Raw genomic sequence first — 17,955 nt, 5'->3', positions numbered from 1 at the left:
GACGGGAGCGCCTGCGCGCAGTAAGACTCCGTGGCCGCACCAAAACTCCCAAGATGCTGTGGAAGCCGAGCCCAAGCAACCGGAAGGCCCGCTGGGGCGACAGGGGCGGGGGCGCAGTGAAAGCCAGCCAATGGTGGTGTGCGGAAAGAGTGACGTATGCTCCTGGTCTTCCAGTAGCGGACGGCGGAAGGTGTGTTGAGCGCATGCGTTCTGTGGCAGCCTAGAAAAAGGGGCTGCTGGCGGGCCGAGCTGAAGACATGGAGCAGGGCTACGGAGGTTCGTTTGGGTGGTTCAATGCGGGGTGGGGCGGACGGGCGCTGCCTGGGCAACGCAGCCCCTGCTGCGTAGAGGGCCGCGGGCCCGGGCCTACGCCAGAGCGCGGTTACTCCAACCCGACCCAGCGGAGAGGAGGCCTGGGCGCGCGCGCTGCTCATTGGACCTCGGAGCCGTCGCTCCCGGGGCGCTGCATGCGGATTGGCCGGCGAGGCTTGAGGAGGCGGGCGGGGTTTGGCGGGCAGACGCTGCGGCGGGCTTCGGGGGGCGCCTTGGGCTGTCCTGGCCGTTTCTGCCCCTCAGCCCCGGCGAGGCTGGGCCGGTCGACCCCGCCGCTCGGAGGCCCGCCTTCCCCTTCGGAAGACCACAAAATGGCGGCGCCCGGGGGCGGAGCCACAGCGAGAGCTCGTGGGGCCCGGGGTCCGCGGTTGGAGGCCGAGGGAGTTCGGCTGCCTGTCTCCGGGCTGTGGGGCTTGGCGGGGGCCTGCGCGCGGTGCACGTGGTCCGTCGCGCCGGTCCCGGAAGCCGTCCAGGCCGCGCGGGGCCGGACCGCTCATCTCCAGCCCCGCCATGCAGCGCAGCGGTGTTGAGCGCGGCCTCTGCAGGGGTCAGTCTCGGCGGGCTCCTGCCCTGTGCATGACTCGTGATGGCCTAGGGACAAGACTTCGGGGGTCAGGTGTTGGGTATCTTTCTGCGCAAAGTTGGAAACCTGATGTGCGCGGGGCGTGGAGGGGGCTGAGGGCTGTGAAAAAGGGAATGTGCTCCTTGGGCCTCGGGGGCCTGCGGCAGGACGGATCTTCTCGAGCGACCCGGTCTCAGAGTCCAGAATCAGAGATTCCTAGGAGGCTTTTACTCTGTGCTGGAAGCCAGGTTTGCCCGCAGGGAGCACTCGAACTTTGGAATACGTGGGGTAGGGCTTGACCAGGTGCAGTCCTTATCCAAGTATATGAGGTTGGGGAAGCAAGCAGTCTGATCTTGGCTGTAACAGCTGGAGAGGGCACAGATCTTGAAAGGTGGCAGTATTAGGATCCAGCAGCAGGAATTGCGAGAGGTCCTGAGGTGCACAGTGTGCTTGGGTGTCTCCAGGGTCCTGGGGTACCGCACCCTGCCTTTTCCGGTCTGCAGTCTGACCGGGTCTCACAATTCTTTGCCAACTTCCCCCCAGATCTTTCAGACAGTAATCCTGCCCCCCCGCACACCCTGAGCATGAAGAGGTTTTATTCCCCTCCCTTCCTGTTTGCCAAAACCCTTCAGACTCAGTTTAGATGGTTGGGCCTCCCTGAATCCTTCTGTAGCTTTGCCACCTAGGGTTATTTCTCAGGACTTGCTGAGCCTTGACAGTTGTTCTCTGGCTGTAGGAGGCACCTAGATCTGAGTTCACGTTCCAGTTCCATTCTCCAGCTTCATGATCATGGGCAAGTGACAACTAGCTACTTGAGCCTCTGGGTACAACAGGGTAAATATTACCCATCTAAAGGGGCGTTGTGAGGTTATGTGATTAACATATGCTACTTAGACTAGTGCCCTGTAGTTGGTCTTTTGCTGATAGAATCGCTGCTCCGTCTTTCTACCTCACACACGTAGTAGGCTGTGTGGCATGGGGAGACTGGCCTGCAGAGGGCAAACAGCAGCAGCGTGTCTTTGGATCAAGTCCCCTAACCTTTAAGCGTTAGCTCTCTCATCTCTAAATGGCATTCAGGGACACTACCGTGTGCTCAGTGCCTGTTGTGTGTTGGCACACCCTGGACATTTAGCTAGTGGCTTGGGTTCTGGTAGGAGAGACAGGGTGTGTTCCTATTTCTGTAATGTTGGGGATTGTTGACAGGTGTGGATAGCTGCCTGTGCCCAGCTCTGTTTTGAGGTTCCAGGGACACAGAGATGAAGAGGGCCCAGACATGCTGTCATGGGAGTCCGCAGGGGCAAGGGAAGCCACCACAGAGAGAAGGCTGAAGCCCTGGGACTTGAAGGCCCAGGGGAGCTTTGGAGGGTCCAAAACACAAAGAAATGAGGCTTACAAAGACACTGTTGTCTCCAAATTCTGAACTTTGTTTTTTGGTTATGGGGGACTTAAGGCTGCTTGGTGAGCCAAACTGCCCAGGGGTGCGGACACAACTGTGTCCTACTACTGGGCCAGCTGTCGGTTTGTCCTGCGTTCTCCTGAGTTGTGGGTTGAGACTTTAGGCCAAGGTCCCTCAAAGCCAAGTCCCTCCAGCTCTTTTCTGCTTGGACCTCAGGCAGATGGAGTATGGTAATGCAGTCAACCAACTGTGAAGGACTTTTAGAGGGACATTGTCGTTCTGCTGCCTTGTGAGACCGGCACGAACTCTCCTTCAAGGGGCTCACTTTTGACTCCTCGGAACATCTCAGAAGCACCTGTTGTCTAGTGTGACAAATAGGATCCTAACTCACAGTTCTTCTCTTCACAGGCTATGGGGCGTGGAGTGCTGGACCCACCAACACCCAAGGTGAGACCGTATGGGGAGGCACGGATTCCACCCCCAGAGGTGTGATCTGAGGTACTACCATGACAAACCTAGGGATGGTGAACTGTGACCTGGAGAGGCTGACAGGAGGACTGGGACTAGCCGGGGGATCCGGAGACCTTTTCTGTAAAGGGCTACATAGTAAAATTTTTTTGGCTTTGGGAGCTACATATTCTCTGCAATGCAAAAGTCACAGATGTTTATAAAGAGATAGATGTGGTTGTGTGCCGGTGATACTTACTTGAGAGCACTGAAATTTGTATACCATATAATTTTCATATGTGATAGTCTTTATTTGAGGAATTTGGGTTATTCTAAGTAAATAGCCGAGGGTATAATGGAAGATTTTTATGATTGATAGACTTTATTTTTTAATAGTTTTAGACTTGTGGGATTGAGCAGCTAGTACAGGATTCCATACGCCCCCTCTACTTTTCACCGCAGGAGTTTCCCTTATTATTAATATCTTCCGTTAGTGGGATACATTTATTGTCAGTAACAAGTCAGTGTCGATACTCTGTTGTTAGTTATGATTCACAGTTAATAGTCATTGGTTGCGCAGTTTTGTGAGTTTTGACAAGTATATAAAGGATGACGCAAAGAATGCATTTCATGTCATGAAATATTCTTTTTTTTTTTTTTAATCTCCCAACCATTTAAAAAAGTAAAACCCATTTTTAGCTTGTTGGCTGTACAAAAACAGTCAATGGGCTAGATTTGGCATGGGGGCCTGATTGCTGCCCCTGCTCTGGAATCTAGATCACGATGCTCTGTATGTTTGAAGGACCAGAATGTCCTCCCTGGTGGTGAGGTTTTCTGCTTTTTGCCAGCGTTTGTTCCAGGGCATGGGATGAGGGCTCTCTTTGTTTTCTGAGCCTGGAACTTGCCCTTAGCACCACTGTGGGTGGTGGGGTCACTTTTTCACCCATCACCAAGTTTTCCAGGAGGAGGCCTTCCATGTCACTAGGGTACATAATGTCCCCTTGTTCAGTTGAGTTGGGGACATGATTTTCCACTGATGTATTGTCTGTGTTAGTGGTGCCTGAGCTCTGGCTACTGGTGAGGACTGGCACTTTGAAGGGCTCTGCCAGGGGATCTGGCCTCTTGGCTGGTGGCCCACACTGGACACTTCCTGGGGACGCTGCAGCGTCCTTTCTGCTTGTCCTGCTGGGGAGATGAGGCTTGTCTATGAGAGAATCTTGGTCATGCTTAGCCGAGTACACCGTAGGAAATGAGTTTTACAGCTAGTGGGCCCAGCCATTCCTGGCCTCAATGGACAACCGGGGGTGCCTCCCCCAGCAGTGCCACAGCCGCCCGCGGTCCTGGCCCTGCAGATAGCGGAGGTGACGATTGGCAGGGGCTATCTCAGGTACCTTCACTCTGTATACAAAGCTCTTGTGTGTTTTTGTTCCCTCTAAGGTGCCTACGGAACCGGTGTGGCCAGCTGGCAAGGTAGGCCTCTGGGTGTCTGTGGGTGGGCAAGACGTTCCTCCGGTCAGCCACCCAGAAGGGCTGGGATGCAGGGACTGCCCATACCCATCTCCCATTCTAGCTGTGCCCCTAGCTCTCCTGAAGGCTTGGAGGTCCGGGCATCCCCAAGGAGAACTTGCTGGAGGCTGGGGGTTGTGCTTGTGTTCTTGGAGCGGCAGCCCCCACTGCCACTCGTGGGCTCTCAGCCTCCTCTGGCTTTGGGTGGGAACAAGACTTTGGATCTGGCACGGAAAGCCTGCGGCTCACTGCTGAGGCTGCGCACCTGCCCTTCTCTTGCTGCCTTTTGGCAGGTGATGTGCACGATGTGGGGTGATGCCAGCGACACTGGATTCCTTGACACTCTTCGTTCTGTATGGGTAGTGGGTGCTTCTCCCCAGACGTGGCTGCCATAGACTGACCTTGTGGCTACTGAGATCTGATTTGGCTCTTCCTCCCTACGGCAGGTTATGAAAACTACAATTATTATGGCGCCCAGAACACCAGCGTCACCACAGGAGCGACCTACAGCTATGGCCCAGCCTCGTGGGAGGCCACCAAGGCCAGCGATGGCCTGGGAGCTGGGGGCCCTGCTGTGCACATGGCTTCTTATGGCCCAGAGCCGTGCACCAGCAATTCCGACTCCCTCATTGCCAAGATCAACCAGCGTTTGGACATGATGTCCAAGGAAGGAGGCAGGGGCGGGAGCAGCGGCGGTGGGGAGGGCATGCAGGACCGGGAGAGGTGATTATGGACCTGAACCCTTCCCTGGGGATCCCCCCCAACGCCCCGGCTTTGTGCAGTTGGCAGTGGGCAGCCCCTCTTCCAGGGAGGGCTTTTCCCCAGCTCCCTCTTGAGTGTGGAGTAGATGAGTCGGGCAGTTACTGGGGCAGAGGCATTGTAATGGGACTAGTTGGTGTCCGGGGTGGTGGGGCTTAGCTAAACTGTGCTAGCGCTAGACTTCTCATTTCTGCATCAGGTCCCTGTAGACCCTCTCGTTCTTGTGGCCAAGGCTCCATGTACCTCATTCAGCAGCATTCAAGGGGGTTTGTCTGTTGTGCCTTCCAAGCATTGAGGAGGGCTGTGTGGTGGTGTGTGCTGTTCTGAACGTAGGGAACCCAGCTTTGCAGGACACTTGGGCTTGTGCCTGGATTGTAGTGACAGTTATGCTTCCTTTGCAGCTCCTTCCGCTTCCAGTCGTTCGAGTCCTATGACTCCAGGTCTTGCCTCCCCGAGCACCATTCCTATCGCCCCAGCTATAGCTACGATTATGACTTTGATCTGGGGCCTGACCGAAATGGTGGCTTTAGCAGTCAGTACAGCGACTGCCGGGACCCAGCCCGTGAGCGGGGCTCCCTTGATGGCTTCATGCGGGGCCGGGGCCAGGGCCAGGGCCGCTTCCAGGACCGGAGCACTCCCAGCACCTTCATGCGCAGCGACCCTTACATGCCACCTGCAGCCTCCTCCGAGCCCCTGTCTGCTTCCTGGACTGAGCTGAACTATGTGGGTGGGCGGGGCCTGGGAGGCCCCTCCCCCAGCCGGCCACCTCCTTCCCTGTTCTCCCAGTCCATGGCCCCTGACTTCGGTGTGATGGGCATGCAGGGGGCTGGCGGTTATGACAACTCGGTGCCCTATGGATGTGGCCGGTCACAGACCCGGATGAGGGATCGGGTAAGCCTTCAGGAAGTTCTAATCTGCTTTTTCAAACAGCTGAATAGAGGCAAATTTGTATCCTGTAAGATTTGCTCATTTTTAAGTGCACAATCGAATTTTAGAAAAAATGTACAGAATTGTGCAGCCTTCACCACCATCTAATTTTACAACATTTCCACCAACTGGAAAAGACACAAACCTCTGCCATTAGCAGTCACTCCCCATCCTCGCCTCCAGCCTTGGCAAGCGCTAATCTGCTTTCTGTCTTTGTAGAGTTGCCTCTCCCAGACCTTTCATACGAATGTAATCGTATAACACGTGGCCTTTTGTGTCTGACTTCTGCTCGGCATGAAACTGGGGGAGCGGGCAGGGTTCAACTATGTCATCTCCGTTTATTTTCTGAAAAGATCTTTTCTGCCTCTGTTCTCTGATCTTGCAACCTCTCCGCTCTTCTTGTTTCTCTGGGCTGTCTAAATGGTCCGGGTAAGCGGTACATCAGATGTGCTTGTGTCCGTAGCCCAGGCGGAGAGGGTTTGACCGCTGTGGCCCAGACGGCATGGGCAGGAAACGGAAGCAGTTGCAGATCTACGATGAGCCGGATGCCAAACTGGCCAGGGCTGACAGCGAAGGAGATTTTTCTGAAAATGGTAGGCCCTGGGTGGGTGTAAGATGAATCTGTTTCCTGCTTGGTGCTCTGCCTGCCCGTGCTCCCTCGGCCCCCACTGCAGTCAGGACAAGCGCGGTCACTCTGGACAGTGAGCCTGGGAGGGTGAAACAGAGTGGGCCAACTCCCAAGGGGCTGACTTTCCCTCTTCTTTGTGTCTGGTAGATGATGGAGCTGCTGACTTCCGGTCAGGAGATGAAGAGTTCAGGGGTGTAAGTCCGTCTTCGCTGGTCACCCTTCTTTGTTTCTCTGGTGTGGGATTTCTTCTTTACTTTAGCCTCTTTCTCCCAAAGAGGCAGGAGCAGCTTCTGTGGTAGACTTGACTGCTTTGCGAGTGGATTTAGTAGCCTGCCTTATAGCTAGTTTTCTAAGAGTTTAGCACTCATGACAATCCTTCTCTTCTTGAAAATAGCCCCAGCCATTCCCGAGTCCTCAGTGACGTGCATAGCCACACGCGTGGCAAGTGCAGTGGGCTGTGTGGGCGGGGGCTGTCGAATACGCACTGAGGATTCCGGTCCTGCCGGCTCTGTGCTGGTGCTCTGGTGCTCCGCGTCACTCAGCCCTTACGGCCAGTCACGGGAAACGGGTGTTAAAAGGCCAGCTCTGAGCCACGACCATGCACGAGCACTAGGTGGTGAGCCTTTGCCGCCCCTGCACATTCTGATCCATGTCTGGGGTAGGGCCTGGAGACCTGGGTGTATGAAGGCTTCGACCAAGTGCTTCTGATAGTCAAGTGGGGGAGGGGGAGGGTCTCACTCGCTCCCTATTTGATTTGCTTAGATCTTGAGTCTGGGTATCTTCTGTGTCTCTGCTGGTGACTTATTTAATCTTGAGCTCAATGCCTAAGAAATGGGCTGTGTTCTGATTTTCAGTTAGATGCATTTTTTAATCTACACCTGTTTTGTTACAGCCTTTGGTAAATGTGTAAGGATGGCTGGGGAATGAGGTAAAGCCCCTTTTCGCATCCTACCGGTCAGGGTTTCTTGACCTAGAGCTGATGGATGGGCTGTTGGCACTCTCACCTGCAGAACTGTGCAGGTGCACATTTGCCAAGGGCAATTCTTTAGCTGTAGAAAGAACTGGGAAAGGGCCAGTGACTTTAATTAAAAAGCACGTCGGTCGTTACAGAATCTCAGAAGGCAACCAGGAGCAGTGACAGGACACACTCAGCCTTTCTCACTGTCCTGGGACTTGTCCTGACACATTGTGACCAGGTGGTGGCAGGGTGCTGGGTCGTTTGTGGAGAGTTCTGGAAACTCCACCTCATAGTCCCGACTTTGTGTGTTCCCTTTTTCAGGAGGATGAGTTCTTCGACCCTGGGAGGCAGAGAGGTAGGCATTGTTTGGTGTCCCTTTGAGCTTTCCTGTGTCTGCTCAGCTCCCAGCCTGGCTGGCCTTCTGAGCAAGCCTGGGGCCTGGATGGAGGGGACTGATAGCTCAGGGCAGAAGAGGGGCCATGGCCACAGGGTGGGCCTTGGCCATGGTGGTCACCTTGAGGCTTTACTCCAATGCTTAGACCGGCACTTGCTGGAAACAGGTCTGTTTGCCTCACTTGATGGCAGGCTGGGGGGGGGGGCGCGGGGGGGGGGAACACCTCATTTCTGAGTGTCTGCAAGAGCTTGCAGTGATAGGGAAGGGAGAGTCTCAGAAATGCAAGAAAGAAAAGAAAAGGCACCCTTCAGCCCGTCTTCTCTGTTACCTACTGGCCAGCGCAGGTCCCTGTACTGTCTTCTCCTGGGCTTCTTTCTTTTCGCAGTTCCCTCGGTTACCAGCCCAGGCTTGTGCCCTCAGCCTCTGTGGTGGGAATGCCGGCAGCGGCAGTGCTCCCTGCTGTGTGGGACGGAGTTCAGACACCTGCCCCGGTTGGGAGCTGGGGGTGGGGGGAGGGGAGACCTGTCAGGTACACCCAAGCCCGGGATCCTCCAGAGACTATCCTTGCTCAGCAGGGCTCACCAGTGCCCTTCCAGGGGACCTAAGAGTCCAAAGTAAGCAGCAAGAGCAGAGCAAATTTAAACCTTTTCGAGGGGCCATGGAGAAGTAGCATGAGACAGCGTGGCCTTGAGCTCACCCAAAAACCATTTGTTTCTTTTCCTGTTCCCATGGGTCTGTCCCATAGCTGGTCTTCCCCAGGAATCACAGGCCAACTCCATTGTGGCTCTGCCCCCGTAAATCTGCAGGCCCCTGGCTTAGATGCTCCTTCTCCCATGTGTTCAGCCACCTGCCGAGGTCCTCCCACCTCAATACTGAAGCAGTTATGCCTGTAGCTTGGGACCACACAGAGCATTTAGCAGCTCGTGCAGCAGGGCAAATGCTAAAGCAAAGGTGACATGTTTATTGCGCACAGGTCCTGCTGCCTACCCGGGATGACTTTGCTATTAAACAGCAGTAATAGTTTCAGGCAGTGACCTCTTGCCAAAAACCCCACACGCCCTTTTGAGAGGCTTCTGAGCAGCGCACGCCGGTCGCCATCTTCGTGGGACAGTCTCGTGACTGGCATCAGGGGTAGGGGTTACAGTTCAGATGCTTATCCAACCTTTCCTCAGTGTCTGGCCTCACGCTGGGACGCTGGGCTGCACGGCTCTCGGAGGAGCTCCTGCGCTGGCCCCAGGGGGCGACGGAGGACCAGTTGGTCTCTTCCCACTTTTGTTTCTAGGACTGCTTCCCTCGTAGCCCTGGGAAGACCCTAGATGGACGGTTTTTGTGAGTGGAAGATAGAGTTTGGGCCAGCAAGGACTGTCAGACCTGCTGAGGCCCTAGTTCAGAGGAGGCTGACGGGACAGTCGTCATGGTCCACCCGGAGGTGGGACGGAGGGCGGTAGAGTGGCTTGCTTTATTTTCTGAGGCCTTCCAGCTGCTGCCTCTTTATCTGGGAAGAACTGCTTCTCTCTCCTTAAGTGACTTTGGGAGAAGACCCAATGATAGGGCACTGGATTGGAAAAGCAGGATAGGAAAGGACAGAGAGCAGGTGGGCCATGGTGTGAGCGGGATGGGCGGGCTGGGTCCCTGGCCCATCCCAGCCTTATCAGGCCATGGGGGGGAAGTAAGGTGACTCCCTGGGAACTCCCAAGGGTTCTCATCAAAGGCCCATCCCTGTTGGGAGCCTTTGACAGACTGTTGGTGCCTCAGGGTGTCCTGACCCTGCCGTGCGGAGGCAGCAGCAGGTACGGGGTGTGGTGGCCGAGCTGTGGCCCCCCCATCAAGGCCCTGGTGCTCAGCTCCTCTGCGGGCTCCTCAGGGCATCTCGAAGGAACTTCTCTGTTGCAGGGGAGAAGGACGATGAGGATGATGAAGTAAAGAAGAGAAGAGAAAAGCAAAGGAGGAGAGACCGGATGCGAGACCGAGCAGCTGACAGGTGAGGAGGCAGGCAAGGTGGGAAGTGTCAGGGTTCTCCAGAGCTCATCCGTTTTCACTCCACAATGCAGGAGCAGCCTGGTTTGATCTGCCTCTGGAGTCTGTCAGGAAATCGAGTCAGGTCGTGAGGAGACAAAACCTGGGAAACCCAGATGGCATCTGTTCTTGCCAGTGGGTCTCCGTGGCCCACGTGTGTCCAGCAGGGGGCTCTCTTGCTCTCCTCCCCCGTGGGGAGTTTCCTTGTCCCTGGCTTGGATCTGTCACCCCAGACAAGTGAACTTCATTCAGCAAAGCTGCTAAGAAGGTGCTTTGGGTGCCTTACCCAAACCCAGACCACCTCTAGAGTTCAACATGGCAATTATGTACGCGTGGATGTTATTTTACAGATTTTGTCTCTAAATAGAAAAAGAATTGCAAAAGCGCAAAGGATGTTGGTGTGACCACACCATGTGCCTCTCTGTCTTTCCGGTGATCAGGTGACTGCTGACTAGAAATGTAAACCACTGGTGGCCACAGGAGCCCTTGGTTGCTCAGGCCTTGACCACATGTGGTTTTTCTCTACACACAGGCTCTCCTGACTTAAGGGGGAATCCTTGCCCTTAAGGCTCAAATGGGGTGGTGCTTTTTCTGCGCAAAGAAATGCAAAAGAAACTGAGGCGCCTGGGTGGCTCAGATGGTTGGGCGTCTGCCTTTGGCTCAGGTCATGATCCCAGGGTGCTGGGATCTGAGCCCCGCATTGGGCTCCCTGCTCGGCGCAGAGCCTCCTTCTCCCTCTCCTTCTACTGCTCCTCCTCTCTCGCTCTCTCTGTCAAATAAATAAGTAAAAATCTTTAAAAAAAAAAAAAAAAAGATATGTTAGCAAAAAAGCCAACAGTAGAGCAAGAAAGCCAGGAATTAGAAGGTAGGAGCTTCCAAGTGCTAAACAGAAATTCATCAAAACGCTTGTTTTCAAACAGATGAATACATGATGGCTAGATCAGATTATTTTCATGCCCCAGGAGAACTGAGATGACTTTTTCCCGGAAGGAGTCTTTAGACTCCACCCTAGGGACAGAGGGCCCTCAGAGAGACTTGGAGAGACTGTCACAGGGGAGGTAAAGATGCAGCAGGAAGCACGAACCCTGCATTTCTTTGGTAGCTTCCTGATACCCATTCATACATATAGGGCCCCAGAGCTTTTCTTTTCACTCCTTTGTTGAGGGTATATGCAAAAGCAGGTGTTTTGTGGTGCCTTGTCCAGAGGTCAGAAGCCAGGCACTGGGAGCTGGCAGAAGTCTGAGTTGGTAGATGAGGAATCCTGAGTGTCACGGGACCCATGTTGTTAGCCCAGATACACCAAAGCCTCCTGGGCAGAGCCGGGGGAAGCAGCGCCCCACTCTGGGGGCATAAGGCTCTGCGGGCTGCTCTCCCCTTGCCTTACAGCATGATTGCATTTATGAGGTTTTGAAAGTATGCAACAAAGACATCAGTTTTTAGCCATAGAATTTGATATGACGGGTCTTAATGTTGAGTCCCGTGTGAAAATTGATCTTGGGTTTTGTGAGTTTTAGATCGTGGAAGGTCTTCAGGAATTTCTCCCTCACATTAAAATGAGGCTCCCATGTGTTATCTTGGTGGCTACAGAAAGAAGTTACAGAGTTAGGTACTACGCCCCCCCAGAGCAGTGGTCTGGGGGCCTTTAGGGAGTCCACAGTTTGGAAAGTCTCCACCTTAGGGTGTTCTCTTGTGGGCCTTTGGGCCAAAAAGACTGGTGTGGTACATGAATCGTTTTCCTAAAACACTTTCAAGATTGCACCCCCATTCTCAGGATGGGGGGACCTGGGGCATCTGCTACTCTGATGTCCCACTCAAAGTCAGAAGTCTTGGTACAGAAATTGCTTCCTGTTTCCATTTCTGTTCCAACCAGAGATGAGCTGGTTATTCCTATGTCATCATTCTTTCCGTCTTCCTTTTCCAGGATTCAGTTCGCCTGTTCTGTGTGCAAGTTTCGTAGCTTTGAAGATGAAGAAATCCAGAAGCATCTACAAAGCAAATTTCACAAAGAGACGCTGAGGTTTATCAGTACCAAACTCCCTGACAAGACGGTGGAGTTCCTCCAGGTAAAGCACCCTCGTCCTCAATCACAGTGTTTCCTGATGGTCGTGCAGGAATTGGATCCCTCACAGAGAAGGGAAAGGGAAGGGAAATAAGAGGCCTGGACTTTGCAGAATAACAGCGAACAAGTCCCAGGTCAGAGGGAGAGCCTAGTGCTCCGGCCATTGCAGTCCCCATGAGTTCCGCCCACAGAGCTGCTCTGAGAGCCGTGTTCCCTTCCTTGGGGCAGCTGAGAGGTAGGCCCACGCACCACGCTGTCCTCGTTTCATTCAGTGCCATCTCCTCTAGGAATACATCGTAAACAGGAACAAGAAAATTGAGAAGCGGCGTCAGGAGTTGATGGAGAAGGAAAGCACGAAACCCAAGCCAGATCCTTTCAAAGGTGAGTTGTGATCTTGGGGCACACTATTCCACGTGCTGCCAAGGCGTGCAGCTGGGTGCAAAGCCAGCCCGGCGCAGGGCTGCTGAGAATGGGACAGGAAGATCCTCAGGCAGGCTGCCTGGCCATGGAAAGAAGCCCGTGAGCGTGGCCTAATGAATGTCACAGCTCTGCTGGCAGCATATTGGACTGACATGAAGCCTTCTGGTGTTTTTTCCTCCCTTGTGTGAAGAAAAATGACCAGAAGGATGAAAAAAGTTGAAGAGTCAGATGCCCAGGTGTAGAGGTGCTTCTGTCTGCACGCTCCTGCTGGAGGGCAGGTGATGGCCCCCACAGATTCTGTCTTAACTTGGTCCTGCGGGACTACCGGCAGAAAATTGGGGCCCTGTTGGGGGGCAGGAGGAGAGCATCCCTTGGCCTGCTGCCCCAGATCGCACCAGACTTGGGTTGTGTCTACAGGGATTGGCCAGGAGCACTTTTTCAAGAAGATAGAGGCCGCTCACTGCCTGGCTTGTGACATGCTGATCCCCGCACAGCATCAGCTCCTCCAGCGGCACCTGCACTCGGTGGACCACAATCACAACCGCAGGGTGAGTCCCCTCCTTGGGCCGGGCCGGGCAAGCACCTGCAGGCGGCCAGCAGTGGGGCCTAGAGCCTTCTGTGTCTTGTGGGGAATGCTAGCATCTTTAGAAGCTCTTGACAGAGTCCACCGAGTCTGTGATTTCATCAGTGGGTTGTAAAAGGGATCCCAGTTTCTACTAAAAGGTGAAAAAATGTGTTGCTTAGGGTTGACTTAAATAGAGTAGCTGAAATTCTCCTGGTTGAGAACGTTCCTTGGTAAACCACACAGGTAAGTTTCCCAGTTGCTGACAAACTGGATTTTCTGGGAGCGGAGGCTGAGGGCCATTCAGAACACAGTGGCCTAGGGGACCCAGAGTTAAGAACTGATTTGGTCCTAATTAGCTGATGGGACCCGAGGCCAGGTGTGTAGCTCAGGGTATGGGCAGATTTTTTTTTTTTTTTTTTATAAAGGGTCAAATCACAAACGTTTTTGGCTTTGCAGGCCATGGGGTCTCTACCACCTCAAGTCCGCTGCTGGTGGGCAGAGGCAGTGGAGTCCACATAGAAAGCATGCGCGTGGCCGCATTTGGCCCGTAGGCTGAGCCCTGATTCAGCGCCTATCCTTAGTCCTGCCCGCGCACCTGCTAGCTTATGAAAGATCATCCGAAGAGCACTATACCGACAAGGGATTACCGTTTGAATGGGTCAAGCTCTAAAAGAGCCAAATGGTTGCAGCATTCCTACTTCTGCGGCTGAATTTACTTGTAAGGTCACTATAACTCTGAAAACTGAAAAGAAAAAACTTGCCCTTCTGCCATACCCAGCCCACACAGCACCCGTCATCTGTAAGTGTTCTTGTTCCGTCCTTGCTCATGCACACGGGACCCGGACGTCCGTGGCATGCCTGTGCTTTTTATCTTTTATCAGACTTTCCTACACTGCCTCACGGTCTCAGTTCCGGTATCCCTCCAGGGCCTTCTTTCTCTCCTTATTGGAGTCTGGCATCTCGGGATTTGCCACAGTGGAGAGAGATGGTAGTCCTTGTTCTGTCTTGGGCTGATCCCAGGGCAACTCAGTGGAGCCTGGCTAGTTGGTGTTCTTGCTCCTCTGTGCATCCCATGTGTAAAAGTCCCTTTGGTTCCCTTTGCAGTTGGCTGCTGAACAGTTCAAGAAGACCAGTCTCCATGTGGCTAAGAGTGTTTTGAACAACAGACACATAGTGAAGATGCTGGAAAAATACCTCAAGGTTTGTGCTTAGGAGTGCAGCAGACGGGAAAAGGTTCTGGAATGCAGGATGAACTCTGCGAGTGTGGAGTTGCATGCAGAGTGCAGTATTTAGCATTTCTGAGTCTTAAGAAGAATGGACGGGGTGCAGGAATGTATCGGGGTGGGTTTCCTGCGCCTCCCTGCTCGCCCGGGCTCTGGGACGTGGTCCTGCTTGATTGGTCTGTGTGCTGGTGCAAGCTCACCATGAGAAACCTCGAATACCCACAAAATACTGAGGAAGTGATGCTGAGGTGCTTACAGGGAGATCCAGGTTAGATAATGGTTGTCCAGGAAAGAAGCCAAAAAGAGGTTTTGCTGGCAGAGACCAGTAGCCATGAGCCAAGAACGTGAGGGGGAGGAAGAGCCGGCGGTACAGCAGCTACTGAGCCTTAGTGGTGGGAGCAGAGTACGAGAGAGTCCCAAAGAGGGCACCCTGGAGAGAAGTCCAGCTGGGAGAGCCCCTGGGTCCTCCTGGGGAAGCCCCACGTGCTAAACGCTCAGCCCCAGACTTCCACGTGGGGAGCGTGTAGTTAAGCGCCGGCACGGCCCTACTACGAGGACCCGTTTGCCCACCTCTCAGTTACTAAACCCTCCAGTACTTGACACTTCCTGCCAGCCAGTTAAAGGCATAGACTCTGAATAACCAATTTAAGAACCGTGACTGGTCAGTGTTTTGTTTTCATTTTTTTTATTTTAAAGATATTTTTTTTCTTAAGTAATCTCTACACCTAATGTGGGGCTCGAACTCATGACCCTGAGATCAAGAGTCGTGCACTCCCCTGACTGAGCCAGCCAAGTGCCCCCTAAATACTGTATTTTAAAACCTATTTCTTAATCTGCCGATGATAATGTTTACATTTTCTAAACTAGAGACAGTTTTTAGCCTAAGTTTGGCTTCTGAGAGTCAGACTTGGATTCCTCCTGACTGGTGTTCAACAGTTGTGTGGCCTTGGGCAACTTGCTGAGTCTCCTTTCCTTATCTGCAAAATGGGGCACCCTTATAACCAGGGCTGTGCTTAAATGAAACTAAAATTTAAAATAGTCTTAACTTCCTGTTACGAGGCTTTTTTGTTTCAATTGGGTTAAGAAATCCTAGGTCTTTTTGAACTTTTCTTCACTATTATATGCTTGAATAAAAAGTGCAAAACGGGGGCAGTTGTATTAAATATTTGTAAATCGGGCGGCTGGGTGGCTCAGTCGCTTAAGCGTCTGCCTTCGGCTCAGGTCATGATCCCAGGGTCCTGGGATTGAGTCCCGCATCGGGCTCCTTGTTTGGCGGGGAGTCTGCTTCTCCCTCTGCCTCTCCCCTCCATGCTCGCTCTCTCGCTCTCTCTCTTTTTTAAGATTATATTATTTATTTGTCAGAAAGAGAGAGAGAGCACAAGCAGGGGGAGCTGCAGCAGAGGGAGAAGCAGGCTCCCCACTGAGCAGGGAGCCTGACCTGAGCCGAAGGCAGACTCTTAATCGACTAAGCCACCCAGGCATCCCTCTCTCTCTTTCTCAAATAAATAACTAAAAATCTTTAAAATAAATAATAAATATTTGTAAATACTTCATTCAAAAATAAAAGCCTTTGAATGAGGGGGGAGAAGTACATTTTTCAAAAACCCATTGCGAATATCAAAATTACTAGTATTAAAAACAAGAATAGCCCCTGATTCTGCTTTCCCCATTCTGCTCTAGGTCCTAGCTAAGTAAGTAAGAAAATAAAAGCTAAAAGGCAAAAGGTGCGAAAACGGTTGCGGTGAGGCTTTTCTGAGAACCTTTTCTGAATCTGAAGGCGCTGAGCGCCCGTGGGACGCACTCACCTGTAGTGGGATGTGTTTCTCGTTGGCTCTTCAGCCTAAAAACACGGATTCCCGGCAGCCTGGGCCCCCTTCAGTCTCCCCTTTGCGCTGACATGTTGCTCTTGGCCAGGGTGAAGACCCTTTCACCAGTGAAGCTGTCGATCCAGAAATCGAAGGGGATGACAATTTAGGAGGCGAGGAGAAGGAGGAGACACCCGAGGAGGTGGCCGCGGAGGTGTTGGCCGAGGTCATTACGGCAGCAGTGAGAGCGGTAGATGGGGAAGGAGCGCCGGCTCCGGAAGACAGTGACATGCTGGCCGAAGGGGAAGGCCCTGTGGACGCGGCCCAGGCCCCTCGCGGTCCCCACTCTGAACAGCCGCTGCAAGTGGAGACACCAGGTGGCATGGCCTCCGAGAAGGGCAGCACCGAAGCGGAGGCCGGAGGGGAAGCCGCGGAGGCCGGAGGGGAAGTGCGAGCGGCTGCAGCAGAGGCAGAAGGCACTGTGAGGGTCGCGGCCCCGGCCCCGGCTGTCACCGAAGCCAAAGCAGAACAGACTGATGCAGAACCCAAAGATGTCCTTCCCACGGAATGATCCTCCTCCCTGTTGCAAGGGATGGGTTTCATAACGCATTGCTCTTTTTCTCCTTTTGTTTGTAAGCAGAACTAGGGTGTGTGTTACTGGAACATGCTGGAAACTTCGGTGAAGAGACCCAGCCATTTGCTTCAACAAAGTGTACCTCGTGGGCTTGTCTTCTAGAGTTGTATGGCTTTTTCTGCCTTGGTTCGCAGGCTGCAGAAGTTGTACATTCCCCCAAGTGGCTGTGAAGTCTCTACACTGCAGATGAAATAATAAAAGTTGGCTAATTAGATTTTGATGATACTTTGCTTGTTAAATACAGCAAGTGGCTGAATGCCCTTTTTATTTTTATTTTTTTTTCTGAGAGCAGCTTAATACTGGGATATATCTTGCTTTATACAGGATTTTTTTTTTTTTTTTAAGTTTTAAGAATTGGCTTTGGCTTCAGTTTTTGACCTGCTTTGGTAGCACACTGCGTATGGTGTGTGGTCCTCACAAGATGTAGCAGAATCTTGTGAACGCGACGTTGTTTCTGTCGCATCTGTGGACTGTGCTCCAAGGCCTCGTGAATCTGATAGGCCTGCACCCTTGGACGCCCTCCCACTGACCCCTCAAGAATGAGGACATTTTGCCTAGGGCATTATTTTCCCAATCTTTAGTCTTTGGTGAATCACCTTTATAGTTTGTTTGGAGTTTTTTTGTGTTGGTCTTTTTTTTTTTTTTAACCTCATTTGTGTTCCACCTCTGTTACTTCAGGGTTTTTTGTTTTTGTTTTTCCTTTAATTTGAGTTACTACTCCTTAAATATATAAAAAAAAAAAAAACAAACACAAAAACAACTTGGTGTCACTCCCATGAATGGAAGATATATAAATTGCTATAGATAGATGTTATCTGTAAGAAATGAATATAGTGAAATAAACACATTTCAGATGAATACTATTCCTTTGGAGGTTTCTAAATCTGTGGGCAAGGAAAGCTAGCATGTGTTAAAGGGTAGCAAGCAACAGTTACACTTTCATATAATCCAAAGAAGTGGAAGATAACTTCCCTCTTGAAATGATACTGCTGGGTCTGTTTTCCCTGCAAACCCTTGAACCGTCTCACTGGGGGGAAGCATTGGCCAGAGGGAATTTACTAGATGGTAAAAGACTCAATGAGCATCTACTGTGTACCAGGTGCTAATTCATGATAAAAGTAAGAGATGGGCCCTGCTCTCAAGGACCTTTATTAGAGATGTGAGATGAGTATTTATGAAAAGTCAATATAAGAATTAGAAACCAATAAATTGCTCAGTAAGCAAGAAAATGGTGTCTCTGAATTGTTTGCGCCCGTCGTCACTGCTGTTACATAGATGGGCCTTAGTCACCGGTTGTGCGTGCCTTTTGAAGCTTCTTCTCTT

At 52.4% G+C, this 17,955-nt stretch overlaps 1 protein-coding gene across 2 annotated transcripts; it reads left to right on the top strand.

The window, feature by feature from the left end:
• Positions 1-160: 160 nt before the first annotated feature.
• AKAP8 (A-kinase anchoring protein 8) lies at positions 161-17,299 on the top strand. Of its 2 annotated transcripts, none has more exons than XM_032412293.1 (14): positions 161-276; positions 2,700-2,738; positions 4,176-4,208; positions 4,691-4,967; positions 5,405-5,894; positions 6,394-6,523; positions 6,706-6,752; positions 7,838-7,871; positions 9,804-9,891; positions 11,848-11,989; positions 12,273-12,366; positions 12,823-12,953; positions 14,075-14,170; positions 16,108-17,299. In XM_032412293.1, the coding sequence occupies exons 1-14, from the start codon at positions 258-260 to the stop codon at positions 16,567-16,569; spliced, it is 2,082 nt and encodes a 693-aa protein (XP_032268184.1). In that variant the 5' UTR covers positions 161-257; the 3' UTR covers positions 16,570-17,299. The 2 variants fall into 2 exon arrangements, with proteins under 2 accessions (XP_032268184.1, XP_032268183.1); XM_032412292.1 differs by lacking the exon at positions 161-276 and adding an exon at positions 494-880.
• Positions 17,300-17,955: the final 656 nt, after the last annotated feature.

Source organism: Phoca vitulina, unplaced genomic scaffold (genome assembly GCF_004348235.1).
Source record: "Phoca vitulina isolate PV1807 unplaced genomic scaffold, GSC_HSeal_1.0 scaffold13, whole genome shotgun sequence".
In the NCBI taxonomy this organism is placed as follows: Eukaryota; Metazoa; Chordata; class Mammalia; order Carnivora; family Phocidae; genus Phoca; species Phoca vitulina.
This window is presented reverse-complemented; position numbering and strand designations above follow the sequence as displayed.